Below are 20,225 nucleotides of genomic sequence, written 5' to 3' on the forward strand. Positions count from 1 at the left end.
ATTGGTCCGTGTGTAAAGCGTGCTTTTTACGCCTCTCACTCAGCCGTATTCCTCTCTAGAGTGACCCCGGCCTTACGGTCCCTGTCAGGACAGCGGTCACAGTGCTGGAGCCACAGGTCGGTGTGGGTCACTCACTTTCCGAATGCTGCCGGGACCCTTTCTTCAAGTCTTTAGGATAAAGTGTATGTTGGTGACTAGAGCTGGAGTCTCGGCCTCACCTGCTTGTTCAGTGTCTGCAGACGTTATGGAAAGTGTCATCTCCGGCGCAGAAGAATCATCTGATCTAATAGAAAGTGAGTGTCTCCGTGAGTGGTTTCTACTAATATCTGAACAGCTAACATAAGAAAAAAATTCAAAAAAACTTACATATGACAGGTAGACTCACCAAACCCTGACTGAGGCACTAGCAGGATGCAGCAGGCCTCCACTGATAAAGGCTGGGGCCGCACAGGTGCAACCCACTGATGAAGACCGCCAGTAACCCAACAAAGAAGGGGCCGGCTGACTAGTGGGAAAAAGCACACAGATGAGGCTTGTGTAGGACATCAGACACACAGTGCGGTGCAAAGTGTCTGAGCAGCCTATGATGCGGGCGTGCATCATTTTTGCAGGATGCAGCTGGGCCTCTTTATGTTGGCTTGGTTTTTTCTGTGTGATGCATGTATATAGTGCAGAGCAGCCCGCCTGCTAATACTATGGGTGTGATCAATAAGCTGCTCAGACACTTTGCACCGCACTGTGTGACTGATGTCCTACACAAGCCTTATCTGCGTGCATTTTTCCCACTAGGCAGCCGGCTCCTCTTTTTCCTTTGGATACTGGCGGTCTTCATCAGTGGGTTGCACCTGTGCGGCCCCAGCCTTTATCAGTGGAGGCCTGCTGCATCCTGCTAGTGCATTACTCAGGGTTTGGCGAGTCTACCTTTCATATATAAGTTTTTTTTCTACTAATATCCTTCAGAAATACAAGTGCAGCTCTGAATCAATCGCACAATTCCAATGTGAATGCAAAACTAGCAAAATTTTATTAGGACAGTGAGAAATGTTAGATTTGGCCAATACATAGAAACGGTGAATAAAACAGCACTGTTGTCCGGCAGAGGAGAAAGGACGCTGAGGACAGACAATAAATACAATGTACAGTCTATACACAATGGTGGTCACACAGAGCCACGCGCCAATCCCAGGAGCACCGCGGCAGGGGGCCGACGCGCCAATCCCAGGAGCACCGCGGCAGGGGGCCGACGCGCCAATCCCAGGAGCACCGCGTCAGGGGGCCGCCGCGCCAATCCCAGGAACACTGCAGCAGGGGGCCGACGCGCCAATCCCAGGAGGATTGCAGCAGGGGGCCAACGCGCCAATCCCAGGAGCACCGCGTCAATCCCAGGAGCACCGCGGCAGGGGGCCGACGCGCCAATCCCAGGAGCACCGCGGCAGGGGGCCGATGCGCCATCTCAGTGCGCCACACACTATTTCAGATGAATCTCTTGTTCAGATATTGCGCTGTCTACAGAAAAATTCTGCTAATCTGGAGTCGTCCAGACATTCAGGGCTTAAAACCGCAAGACAATCTGTAATCACCGAGGATCAGACAGCGCCAAACGTAAAAGGATGAGAAATCCAGAATCTGTAGCTATGATCAGGTGCTCTGACACACTGCTCCAAATCCCCTGCACAGAGGAAGGCAGGAGAGGTGAGTGTCTGGGGGCCACGTCAGGTGCTATGGGATAGAAGACGTTCACATCTGTGCGGAGGACATGCAGCTACATACAACCAGAGACATCGGTCTGCCGGTGTTGGACGAGACCCCTGCAGAACGCCTCCTACGGCCTCCTACCCTGCAGCCTCCCACCTCCCGCGGCCTCCTACCCTGCAGCCTCCCACCCCCCGCGGCCTCCTACCCTGCAGCCTCCCACCCCCCGCGGCCTCCTACCCTGCAGCCTCCCACCTCCAGCGGCCTCCTACCCTGCAGCCTCCCACCTCCAGCGGCCTCCTACCCTGCAGCCTCCCACCTCCAGCGGCCTCCTACCCTGCAGCCTCCCACCTCCAGCGGCCTCCTACCCTGCAGCCTCCCACCTCCAGCGGCCTCCTACCTGCAGCCTGGTGCGACACGCACAATGTCCTAAAATAGGCCTCATTCTGCAGGTCTCAGGTCGAGGGACCACGGACCGGGGTCTTCCAGATATTCACTTAAGACATTCATGAACTAACAGCTTCCACACTCATACTGTACATACAACGGGGGAGGACACAAACTGTACATACGGCGGGGTGATGGCGCTCCCCTGCTTTGGACACTCACACTGTACATACGGCGGGGGGGGGGGTGGTGACAGCGCTTCCCTGCGTAGGACACTCGTACTGTACATACGGCGGAGGGTGACGGCGCTCCCCTGCGTAGGACACTCGTACTGTACATACGGCGGGGGGTGACGGCACTCCCCTGCGTAGGACACTCGTACTATACATACGGCGTGGGATGACACTCGTACATACGGCGGGGGGTGACGGCGCTCCCCTGCGTAGGACACTCGTACTGTACATACGGCGGGGGGTGACGGCACTCCCCTGCGTAGGACACTCGTACTATACATACGGCGTGGGATGACACTCGTACATACGGCGGGGGGTGACGGCGCTCCCCTGCGTAGGACACTCGTACTGTACATACGGCGGGGGGTGACGGCACTCCCCTGCGTAGGACACTCGTACTATACATACGGCGTGGGATGACACTCGTACATACGGCGGGGGGTGACGGCGCTCCCCTGCGTAGGACACTCGTACTGTACATACGGCGGGGGGTGATGGCGCTCCCCTGAGTAGGACACTTGTACTGTACATACGGCGGGGGGTGACGGCGCTCCCCTGCGTAGGACACTCATACTGTACATATGGCGGGGGGTGACGGCGCTCCCCTGCGTAGGACACTCGTACTATACATACGGCGTGGGATGACACTCGTACATACGGCGGGGGGTGACGGCGCTCCCCTGGGTAGGACACTCGTACTGTACATACGGCGTGGGATGACACTCGTACTGTACATACGGTGGGGGATGATGGCGCTCCCCTGCGTAGGACACTTGTACATACGGCGGGGGACGACGTCGCTCCCCTGCGTAGGACACTCGTACTATACATACGGCGTGGGATGACACTCGTACATACGGCGGGGGGTGACGGCGCTCCCCTGGGTAGGACACTCGTACTGTACATACGGCGGGGAATGACGGCGCTCTCCTGCGTAGGACACTCGTACGGCGGGGGATGATGGCGCTCCGCTGCGTAGGACACTCATATTGTACATACGGCGGGGATGACACTCGCACTGTACATACGGCTAGGGGTGACGGCGCTCCCCTGCTTAGGACACTCGTATTGTCCATACGGCGGGGTGTGACGGCGCTCCCATGGATAGGACACTCGTACTATACATACGGCGGGGGATGACACTCGCACTGTACATACGGCTAGGGGTGACGGCGCTCCCCTGTGCAGGACAATGGGTGAGGGCTGACCAGAAGACACGCAGTCGTAATAAAATAGACATCTCTGTAGAAGGAAAACTTTGGAAAAATCTAGAACTTTGGTTGAACGATCTCAGGGCTGCTGGGAACTTGTGCTCATTGGATAAGGATTGGTATAAATCTCGTGCTCGTTTTGTGCAGCTGGAGCAGTTCTCACATTAACCCTTCAGCAGCAGTCTGACATCAGCGCGAGACGTCCCTCCGGTGCAGCCACATAGCGGGGATAAGGCAGGATCTGCTCACTAGGTGGCGCTCATACGGCGCTCGTGGCTGGCGAGTGGTCGTGGAATGTAGAAGTGGTGCGGTTAGTGGATTACGGCGGGCCCGGCGCTGCTGCCGCTCAGTAATAGTGGTCATGGCAGCTTCCAGGCAGTGCATTCTGTGAAATGTTCATGAAGAAGTCTTGGTCCGATGCCGGCTCAGCAGTAAGGCACCTCGGTCAGCTTGTACCAACTCACCGTCTCCTGCTTCAAGTTGAAGTCTTTTAGCGCAAGCGTCAGGCCCCCAAGGAAGAAGTTCTCCCGCAAAGACTCGGCGCTGAGGACACTGAGCTGGAGGTCTCTCTGCCGCAACGTCTCCTTACTGTACCCGCTGTACACCAGCTGTGGAGGCAACAACAGCAATCAGATATCAGCTCTGAGCTCACACACAGCTGCAGTGTAAAGCATGGAGGTGCCACATGCAGGGAAGGCTGGCAGCTCCTGCCTGAGGCACAACACAAGGGAATATAGAAATCTAGACAAATACAACAATAAGTGTGTGCACTCACGGCCAAAATTACCGCAATCACAGAATGACGTCCCCACAACCAGCAGCCAGAGACGCGGGCGGCAGGGTCAGAGACGCGGGCGGCAGGGTCAGAGACGCGGGCGGCAGGGTCAGAGACGCGGGCGGCAGGGTCAGAGACACTCACCATCTCATTGAAGGTCGGGTTGCAGGTTTTCCGGGCAGTTTTGGTTTTGCGTTTGGATGTTTTGTGGGGATCTGGCAGCAGATAGGTTTTCACATACGGATTTGGGTCGGTGCTGTCCTCCGTCACCTGCAATGAGAAGCGATCTATAGTGATCAGTTATCTGGAGGGCGACAGCCATCGCACGCTAGTTCAGCGCTCACCAGGTCCTTTATGTGCATCACCATAATGAAGAGGGTCCCATTTCGGTAAGAGATTGATAGTTTCACTTCTCCCTCAATCCTTCCAGTTCCCGGACTGAGGGGGGGTTCACCTGGGGAGAGAGAAGGTCGGATTGTTATAAAGTGCATGCGACACACGAGGGCGTCAGACATGGGACCATCGTACCAGCGTCCTTCAAGGCCACATCACAGCCATCGATCTTCTCATCACGAGGCAGCGGGTGGAAGAACGTATACACCAGGTCACACTGAGAAATCAACAAGAACAAGTCAGAAGAGACGAGACAGAGACCCCAAAATCTCAGGACTTCTTACAAGGAGCAGAAACATCAGGATCCCTGCAGAAGGCAAAGATGCTGGCGCGGTGTGCCCACCAGAGGACGTGCAAAAGGACAGGGTTGAGTGCCACTGCTTTCTGCCCCACTGAGTATAGGGTACAATACACCCCCCAAACAATACACAGTGTACTAAACCCACCCCATCCCAAACAGCTCAGGGTAAAACAACTCAACCCCCAGACGGCACAGGGTAAAATCCCCCCCCAGACAGCACGGGATACAATCCCCCCCATGCGGCACGGAATACAATACGGACCTCGGACACATCAGCGGCGCTGTTCAGCAGGCTCTGCACGTAGCTGTGTAACTCCACTTTCCTCTTCGCGGCGACGTCTTTTATGTGAGTTCTTCCCAGGACGACTTTACTTGGAAAACTAGGAGGAAAGGAAATAACTGGGGATTCCTGGGGAAAGACGCCGACTATCACACCCATCATCAGCTCCGCACACAGCACTGTCCTCACTCACCCCGGTAACTTCCAGAGAGGAAACAAGATGCTGAGCTTATTGTGCAGCTCCTGGAACTCATCGAAGGTGCGGAAGATGAAGGACGAGTCCTCCTGCGTCTCACGCGTCACTCTCACCACGTAGATCTGCGGAGACAGTCAGTGAGAGGCGGGCGGCGAGAGCGCGGGGAAAGGGCGGCGAGAGCGGGGGGAAAGGGCGGGGGGAAAGGGCGGCGAGAGCGGGGGGAAAGGGCGGCGAGAGCGGGGGGAAAGGGCGGCGAGAGCGGGGGGAAAGGGCGGCGAGAGCGGGGGAAACGGGCGGCGAGAGCGGGGGAAACGGGCGGCGAGAGCGGGGGAAACGGGCGGCGAGAGCGGGGGAAACGGGCGGCGAGAGCGGGGGAAACGGGCGGCGAGAAACGGGCGGCGAGAGCGGGGGAAACGGGCGGCGAGAGCGGGGGAAACGGGCGGCGAGAGCGGGGGAAACGGGTGGCGAGAGCGTGGGGAAAAGGGCAGGGAGAGAGGGGAAAGGGCAGAGAACGTGGGGGAAAAGGGCGGCGAGAGCGGGGGAAAAGGGCGGCGAGAGCGGGGGAAAAGGGCGGCGAGAGCGGGGGAAAAGGGCGGCGAGAGCGGGGGAAAAGGGCGGCGAGAGCGGGGGAAAAGGACGGCGAGAGCGGGGGAAAAGGACGGCGAGAGCGGGGGAAAAGGACGGCGAGAGCGGGGGAAAAGGACGGCGAGAGCGGGGGAAAAGGACGGCGAGAGCGGGGGAAAAGGACGGCGAGAGCTGGGGAAAAGGACGGCGAGAGCTGGGGAAAAGGGCGGCGAGAGCGGGGGGAAAAGGGCGGCGAGAGCGGGGGAAAAGGGCAGAGAGCATGGGGAAAGGGCGGAGAGAGCGGGGGAAAAGGCGGCGAGAGCAGGGTCGCTAATGACAAACCCACGTAATACTTATCCGGATTGTACCGCTTGTGGTACGTGAAGATCGAGGCTTCTCTGATGCGACCATCTTGTTTTTGAGAGTACGTCTTCGGGGAGAAGGACAGAAGCGCCTCGTCGTTTGCTGGGAGCCCAGAAAATCGTTGTGCCAGATTGTGGATGAAGAAATTGAACTTTGTAGCAACGCTGCCCAGACTGGACTCAATTAACCTGGAGAAAGCAGCGGCGGCACCATGAGGATGAGGAGCAGCCGCTACGTCACCTCGAGGACAGAGGAAGGCTGCTCACCTGGTGAAGAAGATGGTGGCCTCGGCGTCCGTGGCCTGTGGCTGCAGAGCATCCTGCACGTATTTCACATCATGAAGGCCCGTGAGTTCCGGCAGCCCGGAAGGAATCATCTGATCATGGAAGACACGGCATTAGCTGCAGCAGACGATCACAGGATCGCAGATTATTTTACCTATTAACTACTTACTGCCTGTAGTATACAAGGGCGTGTCAAAAATTACCCACACTGTCATTTCAGAACCAAACGTCACTTTCCACAATCTCCCGGCTTTTACAAACACTTTCACCATCAAGCTTTCATACTCCCTCATTAAAATATCTTCAGTTGAGCTGAGAGTCATGAATGCTCCGCTGCCTACCTACACCTCACCGGATCTGCTGGATTCACCGCCACAGCTACGCTGCCTACACCCCAACCGGTTCTGCTGGATTCACCGACACGGCTCCGCTGCCTACACCCCTCACCGGTTCTGCTGGATTCACCGCCACAGCTACGCTGCCTACACCTCACCGGCTCTGCTGGATTCACCGTCACGGCTCCGCTGCCTACACCCCAACCGGTTCTGCAGGATTCACCGCCAAGGCTCCGCTGCCTATACCCCTCACCGATTCTGCTGGATTCACCGCCACAGCTACGCTGCACACACCTCACCGGCTCTGCTGGATTCACCGCCACGGCTCCGCTGCCTACACCCCTCACCGGTTCTGCTGGATTCACCGCCACAGCTACGCTGCCTACACCTCACCGGTTCTGCTGGATTCACCGCCACAGCTTCGCTGCCTACACCTCACCGGATCTGCTGGATTCACAGCCCCGGCTCCGCTGCCTACACCCATCACCGGTTCTGCTGGATTCACCGCCACAGCTACGCTGCCTACACCTCACCGGCTCTGCTGGATTCACCGCAACGGCTCCGCTGCTTACACCCCAACCGGTTCTGCTGGATTCACCGCCACGGTTCCGCTGCCTACATCTCACCAGCTCTGCTGGATTCATTGCAACGGCTCCTCTGCCTACACCTCACCGGCTCTGCTGGATTCCCCGCCATGGCTCCGCTGCCTACCTACACCTCACCGGCTCTGCTGGATTCACCGCCACAGCTCTACCTCTTTGTCACTGGTGGAGTTTTGCTTAAGGCCATGGCTAATTTGCCAAGATCTGCCTTCACTGGCCTGTCCAGAAGCAGAGCACGTGCAGCTCCAGCTCACGCCCATCAGGAAGCAGAGCACGTGCAGCTCCAGCCTGTCCAGAAGCAGAGCACGTGCAGCACCAGCCTGTCCAGAAGCAGAGCACGTGCAGCTCCAGCCTGTCCAGAAGCAGAGCACGTGCAGCTCCAGCCTGTCCAGAAGCAGAGCACGTGCAGCTCCAGCCTGTCCAGAAGCAGAGCATGTGAAGCTCCAGCCTGTCCAGAAGCAGAGCACGTGCAGCTCCAGCCTGTCCAGAAGCAGAGCACGTGCAGCTCCAGCCTGTCCAGAAGCAGAGCACGTGCAGCTCCAGCCTGTCCAGAAGCAGAGCACGTGCAGCTCCAGCTCACGCCTGTCCAGAAGCAGAGCACGTGCAGCTCCAGCTCACGCCTGTCCAGTAGCAGAGCACGTACACCTCCAGCTCACGTCTCTCCAGAAGCAGAGCACGTACACCTCCAGCTCACGCCTCTCCAGAAGCAGAGCACGTGCACCTCCAGCTCACGCTTCTCCAGAAGCAGAGCACGTGCACCTCCAGCTCACGCCTGTCCAGAAGCAGAGCACGTGCACCTCCAGCTCACGCTTCTCCAGAAGCAGAGCACGTGCACCTCCAGCTCACGCCTGTCCAGAAGCAGAGCACGTGCACCTCCAGCTCACGTCTGTCCTCGTGCAGCTCCAGCTCACGTCTGTCCAGAAGCAGAGCACGTGCACCTCAAGCTCACGTCTGTCCAGAAGCAGAGCACATGCACCTCCAGCTGAAGCCTGTCCAGAAGCAGAGCACTTGCCCCTCCAGCTCACGTCTGTCCAGAAGCAGAGCACGTGCAGCTCCAGCTCACGTCTGTCCAGATGCAGAGCACGTGCAGCTCCAGCTCACGTCTGTCCAGAAGCAGAGCACGTGCAGCTCCAGCTCACGTCTGTCCAGAAGCAGAGCACGTGCAGCTCCAGCTCACATCTGTCCAGAAGCAGAGCACGTGCAGCTCCAGCTCACGTCTGTCCAGAAGCAGAGCACGTGCAGCTCCAGCTCACGTCTGTCCAGAAGCAGAGCACGTGCAGCTCCAGCTCACGTCTGTCCAGAAGCAGAGCACGTGCAGCTCCAGCTCACGTCTGTCCAGAAGCAGAGCACGTGCAGCTCCAGCTCACGCCTGTCCAGAAGCAGAGCACGTGCAGCTCCAGCTCACGCCTGTCCAGAAGCAGAGCACGTGCAGCTCCAGCCTGTCCAGAAGCAGAGCACGTGCAGCTCCAGCCTGTCCAGAAGCAGAGCATGTGCAGCTCCAGCCTGTCCACAAGCAGAGCATGTGCAGCTCCAGCCTGTCCAGAAGCAGAGCACGTGCAGCTCCAGCCTGTCCAGAAGCAGAGCACGTGCAGCTCCAGCCTGTCCAGAAGCAGAGCACGTGCAGCTCCAGCCTGTCCAGAAGCAGAGCACGTGCAGCTCCAGCCTGTCCAGAAGCAGAGCACGTGCAGCTCCAGCCTGTCCAGAAGCAGAGCACGTGCAGCTCCAGCTCACGCCTGTCCAGAAGCAGAGCACGTGCAGCTCCAGCTCACGCCTCTCCAGTAGCAGAGCACGTACACCTCCAGCTCACGTCTCTCCAGAAGCAGAGCACGTACACCTCCAGCTCACGCCTCTCCAGAAGCAGAGCACGTGCACCTCCAGCTCACGCTTCTCCAGAAGCAGAGCACGTGCACCTCCAGCTCACGCCTGTCCAGAAGCAGAGCACGTGCAGCTCCAGCCTGTCCAGAAGCAGAGCACGTGCAGCTCCAGCCTGTCCAGAAGCAGAGCATGTGCAGCTCCAGCCTGTCCAGAAGCAGAGCATGTGCAGCTCCAGCCTGTCCAGAAGCAGAGCACGTGCAGCTCCAGCTCACGCCTCTCCAGTAGCAGAGCACGTACACCTCCAGCTCACGTCTCTCCAGAAGCAGAGCACGTACACCTCCAGCTCACGCCTCTCCAGAAGCAGAGCACGTGCACCTCCAGCTCACGCTTCTCCAGAAGCAGAGCACGTGCACCTCCAGCTCACGCCTGTCCAGAAGCAGAGCACGTGCAGCTCCAGCCTGTCCAGAAGCAGAGCACGTGCAGCTCCAGCCTGTCCAGAAGCAGAGCATGTGCAGCTCCAGCCTGTCCAGAAGCAGAGCATGTGCAGCTCCAGCCTGTCCAGAAGCAGAGCACGTGCAGCTCCAGCCTGTCCAGAAGCAGAGCACGTGCAGCTCCAGCCTGTCCAGAAGCAGAGCACGTGCAGCTCCAGCCTGTCCAGAAGCAGAGCACGTGCAGCTCCAGCTCACGCCTGTCCAGAAGCAGAGCACGTGCAGCTCCAGCTCACGCCTGTCCAGTAGCAGAGCACGTACACCTCCAGCTCACGTCTCTCCAGAAGCAGAGCACGTACACCTCCAGCTCACGCCTCTCCAGAAGCAGAGCACGTGCACCTCCAGCTCACGCTTCTCCAGAAGCAGAGCACGTGCACCTCCAGCTCACGCCTGTCCAGAAGCAGAGCACGTGCACCTCCAGCTCACGCTTCTCCAGAAGCAGAGCACGTGCACCTCCAGCTCACGCCTGTCCAGAAGCAGAGCACGTGCACCTCCAGCTCACGTCTGTCCTCGTGCAGCTCCAGCTCACGTCTGTCCAGAAGCAGAGCACGTGCACCTCAAGCTCACGTCTGTCCAGAAGCAGAGCACATGCACCTCCAGCTGAAGCCTGTCCAGAAGCAGAGCACTTGCCCCTCCAGCTCACGTCTGTCCAGAAGCAGAGCACGTGCAGCTCCAGCTCACGTCTGTCCAGAAGCAGAGCACGTGCAGCTCCAGCTCACGTCTGTCCAGAAGCAGAGCACGTGCAGCTCCAGCTCACGTCTGTCCAGAAGCAGAGCACGTGCAGCTCCAGCTCACATCTGTCCAGAAGCAGAGCACGTGCAGCTCCAGCTCACGTCTGTCCAGAAGCAGAGCACGTGCAGCTCCAGCTCACGTCTGTCCAGAAGCAGAGCACGTGCAGCTCCAGCTCACGTCTGTCCAGAAGCAGAGCACGTGCAGCTCCAGCTCACGTCTGTCCAGAAGCAGAGCACGTGCAGCTCCAGCTCACGTCTGTCCAGAAGCAGAGCACGTGCAGCTCCAGCTCACGCCTGTCCAGAAGCAGAGCACGTGCAGCTCCAGCCTGTCCAGAAGCAGAGCACGTGCAGCTCCAGCCTGTCCAGAAGCAGAGCATGTGCAGCTCCAGCCTGTCCAGAAGCAGAGCACGTGCAGCTCCAGCTCACGCCTGTCCAGAAGCAGAGCACGTGCAGCTCCAGCCTGTCCAGAAGCAGAGCACGTGCAGCTCCAGCCTGTCCAGAAGCAGAGCATGTGCAGCTCCAGCCTGTCCAGAAGCAGAGCATGTGCAGCTCCAGCCTGTCCAGAAGCAGAGCACGTGCAGCTCCAGCCTGTCCAGAAGCAGAGCACGTGCAGCTCCAGCCTGTCCAGAAGCAGAGCACGTGCAGCTCCAGCCTGTCCAGAAGCAGAGCACGTGCAGCTCCAGCTCACGCCTGTCCAGAAGCAGAGCACGTGCACCTCCAGCTCACGCCTGTCCAGTAGCAGAGCACGTACACCTCCAGCTCACGCCTCTCCAGAAGCAGAGCACGTGCACCTCCAGCTCACGCCTCTCCAGAAGCAGAGCACGTGCACCTCCAGCTCACGCCTGCCCAGAAGCAGAGCACGTGCAGCTCCAGCTCACGCCTGCCCAGAAGCAGAGCACGTGCACCTCCAGCTCACGTCTGTCCAGAAGCAGAGCACGTGCACCTCCAGCTCACGCCTGTCCAGTAGCAGAGCACGTACACCTCCAGCTCACGCCTCTCCAGAAGCAGAGCACATGCACCTCCAGCTCACGCCTCTCCAGAAGCAGAGCACGTGCACCTCCAGCTCATGCCTGCCCAGAAGCAGAGCACGTGCAGCTCCAGCTCACGCCTGCCCAGAAACAGAGCACGTGCAGCTCCAGCTCACGTCTGTCCAGAAGCAGAGCACGTGCAGCTCCAGCTCACGTCTGTCCAGAAGCAGAGCACGTGCACCTCCAGCTCACGTCTGTCCAGAAGCAGAGCACGTGCACCTCCAGCTCACGTCAGTCCAGAAGCAGAGCACGTGTAGCTCCAGCTCACGTCTGTCCAGAAGCAGAGCACGTGCAGCTCCAGCTCACGTCTGTCCAGAAGCAGAGCACGTGCAGCTCCAGCTCACGTCTGTTCAGAAGCAGAGCACGTGCACCTCCAGCTCACGTCTGTCCAGAAGCAGAGCACTTGCCCGACAGCTCACGCCTGTCCAGAAGCAGAGCACGTGCTGCTCCAGCTCACGCCTGTCCAGAAGCAGAGCACGTCTGTCCAGAAGCCGAGCAAGTGCACCTCCAGCTCACGTCTGTCCAGAAGCAGAGAGCACGTGCACCTCCAGCTCACGTCTGTCCAGAAGCAGAGAGCACGTGCACCTCCAGCTCACGTCTGTCCAGAAGCAGAGCAATTGCCCCTCCAGCTCACGTCTGTCCAGAAGCAGAGCACGTGCAGCTCCAGCTCACATCTGTCCAGAAGGGCACGTGCAGCTCCAGCTCACGTCTGTCCAGAAGCAGGGCACGTGCAGCTCCAGCTCACGTCTGTCCAGAAGCAGGGCAAGTGCAGCTCCAGCTCACGTCTGTCCAGAAGCAGGGCAAGTGCAGCTCCAGCTCACGTCTGTCCAGAAGCAGGGCAAGTGCAGCTCCAGCTCACGTCTGTCCAGAAGCAGGGCACGTGCAGCTCCAGCTCTCGTCTGTCCAGAAGCAGGGCACGTGCAGCTCCAGCTCACGTCTGTCCAGAAGCAGAGCACGTGCAGCTCCAGCTCACGTCTGTCCAGAAGCAGAGCACGTGCACCTAAAGCTCACGTCTGTCCAGAAGCAAACCACGTGCACCTCCAGCTCACATCTGTCCAGAAGCAGAGCACTTGCCCCTCCAGCTTACGTCTGTCCAGAAGCAGAGCATGTGCAGCTCCAGCTCACGTCTGTCTAGAAGCGGAGCACGTGCACCTCCAGCTCACACCTGTCCAGAAGCGAAGCACGTGCACCTCACATCTGTCCAGAAGCAGAGCACATGCACCTCCAGCTCATGTCTATCCAGAAGCAGAGCACGTGCACCTCCAGCTCACGTCTGTGCAGAAGCAGAGCACGTGCACCTCCAGCTCACGTCTGTGCAGAAGAGCACGTGCACCTCCAGCTCACGTCTGTGCAGAAGAGCACGTGCACCTCCAGCTCACGTCTGTGCAGAAGCAGAGCACGTGGAGCTCCAGCTCACGTCTGTGCAGAAGCAGAGCACGTGCACTTCCAGCTCACGTCTGTCCAGAAGCAGAGCACGCGCAGCTTCAGCTCACGTCTGTCCAGAAGTAGAGCAAGTGCAGCTCCAGCTCACGCGTCCAGAAGCAGAGCACATGCAACTCCAGCTCACGTCTGTCAAGAAGCAGAGCACGTGCAGCTCCAGCTCACGTCTGTCCAGAAGCAGAGCACGTGCAGCTCCAGCTCACGTCTGTTCAGAAGCAGAGCACGTGCACCTCCAGCTCACGTCTGTCCAGAAGCAGAGCACTTGCCCGACAGCTCACGCCTGTCCAGAAGCAGAGCACATGCTGCTCCAGCTCATCTCTGTCCAGAAGCAGAGCACGTCTGTCCAGAAGCCGAGCAAGTGCACCTCCAGCTCACGTCTGTCCAGAAGCAGAGCACGTGCACCTCCAGCTCACGTCTGTCCAGAAGCAGAGCAAGTGCCCCTCCAGCTCACGTCTGTCCAGAAGCAGAGCAATTGCCCCTCCAGCTCACGTCTGTCCAGAAGCAGGGCACGTGCAGCTCCAGCTCACGTCTATCCAGAAGAAGAGCACGTGCACCTAAAGCTCACGTCTGTCCAGAAGCAAAGCACGTGCACCTCCAGCTCACATCTGTCCAGAAGCAGAGCACTTGCCCCTCCAGCTTACGTCTGTCCAGAAGCAGAGCATGTGCAGCTCCAGCTCACGTCTGTCTAGAAGCGGAGCACGTGCACCTCCAGCTCACACCTGTCCAGAAGCAAAGCACGTGCACCTCACATCTGTCCAGAAGCAGAGCACATGCACCTCCAGCTCACGTCTATCCAGAAGCAGAGCACGTGAACCTCCAGCTCACGTCTGTGCAGAAGCAGAGCACGTGCAGCTCCAGCTCACGTTTGTGCAGAAGAGCACGTGCACCTCCAGCTCACGTCTGTGCAGAAGCAGAGCACGTGCACTTCCAGCTCACGTCTATGCAGAAGCAGAGCACGTGCAGCTCCAGCTCACGTCTGTGCAGAAGCAGAGCACGTGCACCTCCAGCTCACGTCTGTCCAGAAGCAGAGCACGTGCACCTCCAGCTCACGTCTGTCCAGAAGCAGAGCACTTGCCCATCCAGCTCACGCCTGTCCAGAAGCAGAGCACGGTGCACCTCGAGCTCACGTCTCTCCTGAAGTAGAGCACGTGCACTTCCAGCTCACGTCTGTCCAGAAGCAGAGCACGTGCACCTCCAGCTCACGTCTGTCCAGAAGCAGAGCACGTGCAGCTCCAGCTCACGTCTGTCCAGAAGCAGAGCACGTGCACCTCCAGCTCACGTCTGTCCAGAAGCAGAGCACGTGCTGCTCCAGCTCATGTCTGTCCAGAAGCAGAGCACGTCTGTCCAGAAGCCGAGCAAGTGCACCTCCAGCTCACGTCTGTCCAGAAGCAGAGCACGTGCACCTCCAGCTCACGTCTGTCCAGAAGCAGGGCAATTGCCCCTCCAGCTCACGTCTGTCCAGAAGCAGGGCACGTGCAGCTCCAGCTCACGTCTGTCCAGAAGCAGAGCACGTGCACCTAAAGCTCACGTCTGTCCAGAAGCAAAGCACGTGCACCTCCAGCTCACATCTGTCCAGAAGCAGAGCATGTGCAGTTCCAGCTTACGTCTGTCTAGAAGCAGAGCACGTGCAGCTCCAACTCATCCGTCAGTTTCATCATGGCTGACCCATCTGTCTGGGAGACGTGGAAATGGATGGAGAGAGGACGCAGCCTCAGCGCACTGTGCAATGTCTGGAGAAACATAGCCCAAGGAATCGCTGCTCTGTGAGAGGAGTGGGGCCATGGCGGCATCTGGCTCCACAGTCACAGCCGCAGGGAGACCACCACCGTGCAGCCACAAGTCATCCTACTACAACCAAAACGTGGAAAATGTTTGACTCAGCCTCGAAGAATAAGTGTAATGAAGACAACACATTGATGGCATACGGAGGCCTAGATCTAATAGACAGTGATTATCCCATAATGATGGGGAAGCTCAGGAGGAAACTCGCTGAGAGACCTCTGCCCCATCACCGTTAGGGGCCGGGTGAGACCCTCACCAGTGACAGCAGGTTCAGGAACAGGTTGGTGCGTTTCCGGAGTAGATTGTACGCCTGGCAGCACAGGTCCACAAAGAGCTGGAAGCGGCTGGTGGGCTTCTCCCCTCCATTAATGACATACGCCATGTCTGATGTCAGCACAAAGGGGGCTCGGTCCCTGCAAGAAGACAAGCTGGTGAATGCTTCATGGGTAACATTCGTACCCCCCATGTTCAGCCTCATTCACATTGCTGATAATGATGGAGCAGACCCCGCGGTCGCCAGCTACAGATTCGACACTTATGCATCCATCCACAATACCTCTTAAAGGTCCCGAACATCTGAGCGTGTCCCAGAAACTTCCCGAAGTCGATGTGAAACATGTGTCCGCTGCTGCGCAGCATGATGTTGTCGTTGTGTCGGTCACAGATCCCCAGGACGTAGGTGGCCACACAGCAGCCGGCGCAAGAGTAGATGAAGTTCTCCGAGGCCTGAAAGAGACGCAATGTTACAAGAGGCCGTCCTCCGCATCCACGCGAGCAGGTGTACCTCCTGTCCGCCATTACTTTCTCATACTCCTCCTCCGAGGGGTTATATTTCCGCAGCCACTCAGCTAAAGGCTTGTCCTTAAAGGACCCTGTCAGACCATACTCCACTTGGATCTTCCGCAACGTCTCAGACGACAAGACCAACTCCACCAAACCTGGAGAAGAAAGGGCAGACAGAGAAGTGAGAGACAAGGGATCACGTCCCAATGACATACAGCGGGGTATAATCCCCCCGTCACAGGATATAATCCCCCGCCACATACAGTGCAGGGTATAATCCACCCCGTCACAGGGTATAATCCCCCCGTCACACACAGCGCAGGGTATAATCCACCCCGTCACAGGGTATAATCCCCCCGTCACACACAGCACAGGGTATAACCCCCCCCGGTCACATACAGCGCAGGTTATAATCGCCCCGTCACACACGGCACAGGGTATAATCCCCCCCGTCACATACAGCGCAGGGTATAATCGCCCCGTCACACACAGCACAGGGTATAATCCCCCCCCGCCACATACAGCGCAGGGTATAATCGCCCCGTCACACAAGGCACAGGGTATAATCCCCCCGTCACACACAGCACAGGGTATAATCCCCCCCGCCACATACAGCGCAGGGTATAATCGCCCCGTCACACACGGCACAGGGTATAATCCCCCCGTCACAGGGTATAATCCCCCATCACAAGATATAATCCCCTTGTCACATACAGCACAGGGTATAATCCCCCCGTCACAGGGTATAATCCCCCATCACAGGATATAATCCCCGTCACATACAGCGCAGGGTATAATCCCCCCGTCACAGGGTATAATCCGTCACACACGGCACAGGGTATAATCCCCCTCATCACATACAACCCAGGGTGTAATCCCCACGTCACAGGGTATAATCCCCCCGTCACACACGGCACAGGGTATAATCCCCCCGTCACATGCAGCGCAGGGTATAATCCCCCCCCCCCGTCACATACAGCGCAGGGTATAATCCCCCCCGTCACATACAGCGCAGGGTATAATCCCCCCGTCAAATACAGCGCAGGGTATAATCCCCCCCAGTCACATACAGCGCAGGGTATAATCCCCCCGTCACAGGGTATAATCCCCCCCGTCATACACGGCACAGGGTATAACCCCCCCCCCCCGTCACACACAGCGCAGGGTATAATCCCCCCGTCACAGGGTATAATCCCCCCGCCACACACGGCGCAGGGTATAATCCCCCCCGTCACATACAGCGCAGGGTATAATCCCCCCCGTCAGAGGGTATAATCCCCCCGTCCCACACAGCACAGGATATAATCCCCCCGTCCCACACGGCACAGGGTATAATCCTCCCGTCACACACGGCACAGGGTATAATCTCCCCGTCACACACGGCACAGGGTATAATCCCCCGTCACATACAGCGCAGGGTGCAACCCCCCGTCACAGGGTATAATCTCCCGTCACACATGGCACAGGGTATAATCCCCCCATCACACACGGCACAGGGTATAATCCCCCCGCCACACACAGTACAGGATATAATCTCCTCCGTCACAGGGCATAATCCCCCCCCGTCCCAGGGTATAATCCTCCCGTCACACACGGCACAGGGTATAATCCCCCGATCACACACGGCACAGGGTATAATCCCCCCGTCACATACAGCGCAGGGTGCAATCCCCCAGTCACAGGGTATAATCCCCCGTCACACATGGCACAGGGTATAATTCCCCCCGTCACACACGGAACAGGGTATAATCCCACCGTCACATGCAGCGCAGGGTATAATCCCCCCCTCTGTCACATACAGCGCAGGGTATAATCCCCCCCCCCTGTCACATACAGCGCAGGGTATAATCCCCCCCCCTGTCACATACAGCGCAGGGTATAATCCCCCTGTCATATACAGTGTAGGGTATAATCCCCCCGTCACATACAGCGCAGGGTATAATCCCCCCGTCACAGGGTATAATCCCCCCGTCACATACAGTTGTGGCCAAAAGTATTGACACCCCTGCAATTCTGTCAGATAATACTCAGTTATTCCTGAAAATGATTGCAAACACAAATTCTTTGGTATTATTATCTTCATTTAATTTGTCTTAAATGAAAAAACACAAAAGAGAATGAAGCAAAAAGCAAAACATTGATCATTTCACACAAAACTCCAAAAATGGGCCAGACAAAAGTATTGCCCCCCTCAGCCTAACACTTGGTTGCACAACCTTTAGCCAAAATAACTGCGACCCACCGCTTCCGGTAACCATCAATGAGTTTCTTACAATGCTCTGCTGGAATTTTAGACCATTCTTCTTTGGCAAACTGCTCCAGGCCCCTGATATTTGAAGGGTGCCTTCTCCAAACTGCCATTTTTAGATCTCTCCACAGGTGTTCTATGGGATTCAGGTCTGGACTCATTGCTGGCCACCTTAGAAGTCTCCAGTGCTTTCTCTCAAACCATTTTCTATTGCTTTTTGAAGTGTGTTTTGGGTCATTGTCCTGCTGGAAGACCCATGACCTCTGAGGGAGACCCAGCTTTCTCACACTGGGCCCTACATTATGCTGCAAAATTTGTTGGTAGTCTTCAGACTTCATAATGCCATGCACACGGTCAAGCAGTCCAGTGCCAGAGGCAGCAAAGCAACCCCAAAACATCAGGGAACCTCCGCCATGTTTGACTGTAGGGACCGTGTTCTTTTCTTTGAATGCCTCATTTTTTCTCCTGTAAACTCTATGTTGATGCCTTTGCCCAAAAAGCTCTACTTTTGTCTCATCTGACCAGAGAACATTCTTCCAAAACGTTTTAGGCTTTTTCAGGTAAGTTTTGGCAAACTCCAGCCTGGCTTTTTTATGTCTCGGGGTAAGAAGTGGAGTCTTCCTGGGTCTCCTACCATACAGTCCCTTTTCATTCAGACGCCGACGGATAGTACGGGTTGACACTGTTGTACCCTCGGACTGCAGGGCAGCTTGAACTTGTTTGGATGTTAGTCGAGGTTTTTTATCCAACATCCGCACAATCTTGCGTTGAAATCTCTTGTCAATTTTTCTTTTCCGTCCACATCTAGGGAGGTTAGCCACAGTGCCATGGGCTTTACACTTCTTGATGACACTGCGCACGGTAGACACAGAACATTCAGGTCTTTGGAGATGGACTTGGAGCCTTGAGATTGCTCATGCTTCCTCACAATTTGGTTTCTCAAGTCCTCAGACAGTTCTTTGGTCTTCTTTCTTTTCTCCATGCTCAATGTGGTGCACACAAGGACACAGGACAGAGGTTGAGTCAACTTTAATCCATGTCAGCTGGCTGCAAGTGTGATTTAGTTATTGCCAACACCTGATAGGTGCCACAGGTAAGTTACAGGTGCTGATAATTACACAAATTAGAGAAGCATCACATGATTTTTCCAACAGTGCCAATACTTTTGTCCACCCTCTTTATGTTTGGTGTGGAATTATATCCAATTTGGCTTTAGGACAATTCTTTTTGTGTTTTTTCAATTAAGACAAATTAAATGAAAATAATAATACCAAAGAATTTGTGTTTGTAATCATTTTCAGGAAGAAACTGAGTATTATCTGACAGAATTGCTGGGGTGTCAATACTTTTGGCCACAACTGAAAAGCGCAGGGTGCAATCCCCCCGTCACAGGGTATAATCCCCCCATCACACATGCAGCGCAGGGTATAATCCCCCGTCATATACTGCACAGGGTATAATCCCCCCCCCCCAACACATACAGCGCAGGGTATAATCCCCCCCGACACATACAGCGCCGGGTATAATCCCCCCCGTCACAGGGTATAATCCACTCGTCACACACAGCACAGGGTGTAACCCCCCCGTCACACATGGCACAGGGTATAATCGCCCCGTCACATACAGCGCAGGGTGCAATCCCCCCGTCACACACGGCACAGGGTATAATCCCTCCACCACACACGGCACAGGGTATAACCCCTCCCCCGTCACATACAGCGCAGGGTATAATCCCGTCACATACTGCGCAGGGTATAATCCCCCCCGTCACAGGGTATAATCCCCCCGTCACACACGGCACAGAGTATAACCCCCCCGTCACAGACAGCGCAGGGTATAATCCCCCCGTCACAGACAGCGCAGGGTATAATCCCCCCGTCACAGACAGCGCAGGGTATAATCCCCCCATCACAGGGTATAATTCCCCCATCACACACGGCACAGGGTATAATCCCCCCCGTCACATACAGCGTAGGGTATAATCCCCCATCACATACGGCGCAGGGTATAATCCCCCCGTCACATACAGCACAGGGTATAATCCCCCCATTACACACGGCACAGGGTACAATTCCCCCGTCACATACAGGGCAGGGTGTGCATATATTACCTCTGTCAGTGCCAGTGGACAGACACTTGAAGATGACCATTCTCATGTCCAGGCCGTCCTGCAGCCACAGCTTGTCCATAATCTTGATCATCTGCAGAGCGAGCATGTCCTGACGCAGGTCCTCGCCCACCTGAGATACAGGATACAGCAAGAATTCGGCCCCGAAGAAGAGTGATCTACACAT

At 56.9% G+C, this 20,225-nt stretch overlaps 1 protein-coding gene across 1 annotated transcript in view; it reads right to left on the reverse strand.

The window, feature by feature from the left end:
• Nucleotides 1–1,001: 1,001 nt before the first annotated feature.
• The window catches only part of PIK3C2A (phosphatidylinositol-4-phosphate 3-kinase catalytic subunit type 2 alpha), a 98,623-nt gene continuing 79,399 nt past the window's right edge, over nucleotides 1,002–20,225 (reverse strand). The window contains exons 22-33 of the mRNA XM_073550766.1: nucleotides 20,042–20,171; nucleotides 15,702–15,838; nucleotides 15,457–15,626; nucleotides 15,157–15,313; nucleotides 6,662–6,771; nucleotides 6,379–6,583; nucleotides 5,466–5,590; nucleotides 5,255–5,372; nucleotides 4,827–4,908; nucleotides 4,643–4,752; nucleotides 4,443–4,568; nucleotides 1,002–4,131 (exon numbers count right to left, since the gene is read on the reverse strand). Coding sequence (XP_073406867.1) covers nucleotides 3,949–4,131; nucleotides 4,443–4,568; nucleotides 4,643–4,752; nucleotides 4,827–4,908; nucleotides 5,255–5,372; nucleotides 5,466–5,590; nucleotides 6,379–6,583; nucleotides 6,662–6,771; nucleotides 15,157–15,313; nucleotides 15,457–15,626; nucleotides 15,702–15,838; nucleotides 20,042–20,171 — 1,653 coding nt within the window. The 3' untranslated portion in view covers nucleotides 1,002–3,948. The remainder of the gene's footprint in view (nucleotides 4,132–4,442; nucleotides 4,569–4,642; nucleotides 4,753–4,826; nucleotides 4,909–5,254; nucleotides 5,373–5,465; nucleotides 5,591–6,378; nucleotides 6,584–6,661; nucleotides 6,772–15,156; nucleotides 15,314–15,456; nucleotides 15,627–15,701; nucleotides 15,839–20,041; nucleotides 20,172–20,225) is intronic.

The sequence above is a fragment of the Dendrobates tinctorius genome, unplaced genomic scaffold (assembly GCF_039654945.1).
Source record: "Dendrobates tinctorius isolate UK_male_01 unplaced genomic scaffold, ASM3965494v1 ptg000168l, whole genome shotgun sequence".
Taxonomy (NCBI): Eukaryota; Metazoa; Chordata; class Amphibia; order Anura; family Dendrobatidae; genus Dendrobates; species Dendrobates tinctorius.